At 38.2% G+C, this 3,140-nt stretch overlaps 1 protein-coding gene across 1 annotated transcript in view; it reads left to right on the top strand.

The window, feature by feature from the left end:
- The first annotated feature begins 433 nt into the window (after positions 1-433).
- BRS3 (bombesin receptor subtype 3) overlaps positions 434-3,140 on the top strand; it is a 4,616-nt gene continuing 1,909 nt past the window's right edge. The window contains exons 1-2 of the mRNA XM_039874689.1: positions 434-1,008; positions 2,540-2,891. Of these exons, the coding sequence (XP_039730623.1) occupies positions 575-1,008; positions 2,540-2,891 (786 nt within the window). The 5' untranslated portion in view covers positions 434-574. The remainder of the gene's footprint in view (positions 1,009-2,539; positions 2,892-3,140) is intronic.

Below are 3,140 nucleotides of genomic sequence, written 5' to 3'. Positions count from 1 at the left end.
ATCAGCCCTGTCAAAATGTGAATGATTTGTTGCTTCGGTGCCTTGCTGATATGAAATCTAGGGGAGTGGATTCAAGTTTGTGCTTCAGAAGACACATACTTATTTATCATGTAAAAGAAAGTGCATTAGACCACATTCTGATTGCAGAGAAATGAATGAGTTCCAGCAGAAAAGTGACAAGATCTATATAGATCTTTCGTGGTTAGATATGGAAACAGAGTGATTCTAATTAACAATAGGTATTATTCTATACTATCTAGGTATTCATAAGATTCCCCAACAGGGAAGAACAAGCAACTGCAGAGCATTTCCCCAACCCCCCTCCTTCTGTCACTGAAACATCAATAAAACTCCTCCACCTCCCACTCTTCAGTGCCAGATCCGTAAGCACTTAGCCAAGCATGCTGGGAGACACAGAACAACTGAAAGAAAGGAGTATCTGGATGTCTTGAATTTGCTTGCCATTCTGCTCTGTTCCGCTACCATCTCATTACTAGACGTGGGCATTAGACGTGGCAATCAACTACACTTTAACTGAGCAGAAGAAATATTAAAGGCATAGTCTTCAGAAGAAATGCCTCAAAGACAGCCTCAGTCACCTAATCAGACTTTAATTTCAATCACAAATGATACAGAATCATCCAGCTCTGTCGTTCCTAATGATACCAAAAATAAAGGATGGACCAGAGACAGCTCTCCAGGAATAGAAGCATTGTGTGCCATCTATATCATGTATGCTGTGATCATTTCAGTGGGTATCCTTGGAAATGCTATTCTCATCAAAGTCTTTTTCAAGACCAAATCCATGCAAACGGTTCCAAATATTTTCATCACCAGCCTGGCTTTTGGAGATCTTTTACTTCTGCTAACTTGTGTGCCGGTGGATGCAACTCACTATCTTGCAGAAGGATGGCTGTTCGGAAGAATTGGCTGTAAGGTGCTTTCTTTCATCCGGCTCACTTCTGTTGGTGTATCAGTGTTCACGTTAACAATTCTCAGCGCTGACAGGTGGGTTTCTTTTCTGTTGTATTTGCCAGGATGTGAAATGAAGCAAAAAGAAAGAAAAGCTTGTACTTAGCATATACTTGCTATGATTCTGCTTTTCTCATGCTCTGTAACCTGGGTGTAAAACTAAAAAATCAGGGGGCATTTTAAATAAAAGTTGGTGTAAGAATGTTAAAATTCTTGTGTTAGCATCAGAGGAGAGGTTAAAATTGTGTGCTTTGGGGATAATGTATTCTCTCTGAAGTGTAATTGTTTGCTTGAAAGAATACGTTCCCCCTGCCCCCAGTTTATTAAGACAAATTGTTCCAGGTGTAAAAGAAAAACAATTCATATTTTATACGTTAGTGCAGCCTAGTGGTGCAATTTTGTCAACCTTAAAACATCAGCCTAAGTGTGAAATTGACCATGTATGCATTATTGACTGCCGGGAACAATGAGAAAAAGATACATGCATCTAATTTATTTGAAATTCATTGTATTAATTAATGACAGAAAATGGTGAGGTTTTCAGCTTCCTGGTAACTCAGCGTAATGTCATCACTTAATTGTATTTATTTTCTCTATAGGCATTCAATGAAATTCTCAATTTCCCGAGAAATAAATTAATTGTGGTTGACTTTTAGAGCTCTATATATAGAGCATGTGAGAACCTCTGGCAGTCAGGGTATTAAGGCTCTCTTAGGATATTTTCAGTCTAAGTACTGTGTCTATTGTAGAATGATAACTGAAAGCATGAGAAAATTGAGTCTCTAAATGTTAAAAGTGGTGCTTAAGAAAGGCTGCAAGAAGCCTGTAAGTAATCAATGTCTGGCAGTACCTGAAGGAATAGATTCTTCAAATTCTGGAATCTGAAAGAAGGAAAAGCCTTCCCTGTGTTTTTTAAGGATCTTTGCTTTGCCTGGTTTTATATTCTATTTAAGGGTAGACTTACTTAAAGGCTGTAGATTTTAAGGTGGATTCGTCACAATAAACAAGCATCTTTACATGGGCATGGGGCTTCCAATTTCACCCTTGCCTTGCCCTGCCCTAAATCTACCTCCGGATCGGCTTGGGCAACAACTTAGCACTTTTGAACAGGAAAGAAATTAATCCTCTTCTCTTTACTCCATACACTCATGGAATTCTTTTTTAGGAAGGTTGATGACTGCTCACTCATGAAGAAGGGAGAATTAGGTTTAACATCAGTCACTTGTACAGAAAGGAAAGCTTTTAGAACACAAGAATTATTCTCAACCACACACGAAATCACACCGAAAAAAAATGTACTTGTCCTAAATAGAGGACTTACATATAAAATTATAAAATTGCAAACCTGGAATATATCTCATATTGGTGAATAAGGGAAGAGGGGATTAGCATAAATAAAAAATACTGGGGTGTATTATGTGTATTTGAAACCATAACCAATTCCAGTTAATTGTTAGCTTGGTTATATACATTCGAATAGGAGGTAAAACTAGATGACCGCTTCTAACCCTAAGATTCTGTAATTCCCACATTTGTCTGACTTTTGCCTATGCTTATGTGTTTTTAGATACAAAGCAGTTGTGAAGCCACTGGAGCGACAGCCCTCCAATGCCATCCTAAAGACCTGTGCCAAAGCTGGCTGCATCTGGATCATGTCTATGATAATTGCTCTACCAGAGGCTATATTTTCAAATGTATATACTTTTCGAGATCCCAGCAAAAATATGACATTTGAATCATGTGCCTTTTATCCTGTTTCTGAGAGGCTCCTGCAAGAAATACATTCTCTGCTGTGTTTCTTAGTGTTCTACATTATTCCACTCTCTATTATCTCTGTCTATTATTCTTTGATTGCTAGAACTCTTTTCAAAAGCACCTTGAACATACCTACTGAGGAACAAAGCCATGCCCGCAAGCAGGTATGTATTAATCAGGACTCATATGTGAATTTAGAAAGTGAAATTCCTACTTTACCACATGTGAGCAAGAAATACAATAACAGTATATCACTTTCGTTATGGTCATGGACTGTGGAGTCTGTCAGACACAGAATTTAATTCCAGCTCTATCACATACTAGCTGAGCAATTTTGAGCAGGTTATTTAACCTCTCTGAGCCTGATTTTCCTTATCTGTAAAACGAAGATGGGGACTGGATTGTGTGTGTGT

The sequence above is a fragment of the Pteropus medius genome, unplaced genomic scaffold (genome assembly GCF_902729225.1).
Source record: "Pteropus medius unplaced genomic scaffold, Ma_sr-lr_union100, whole genome shotgun sequence".
Taxonomy (NCBI): Eukaryota; Metazoa; Chordata; class Mammalia; order Chiroptera; family Pteropodidae; genus Pteropus; species Pteropus medius.
Note: the sequence above shows the minus strand (reverse complement) of the source record. Positions and strands in the feature narration are given on the sequence as shown.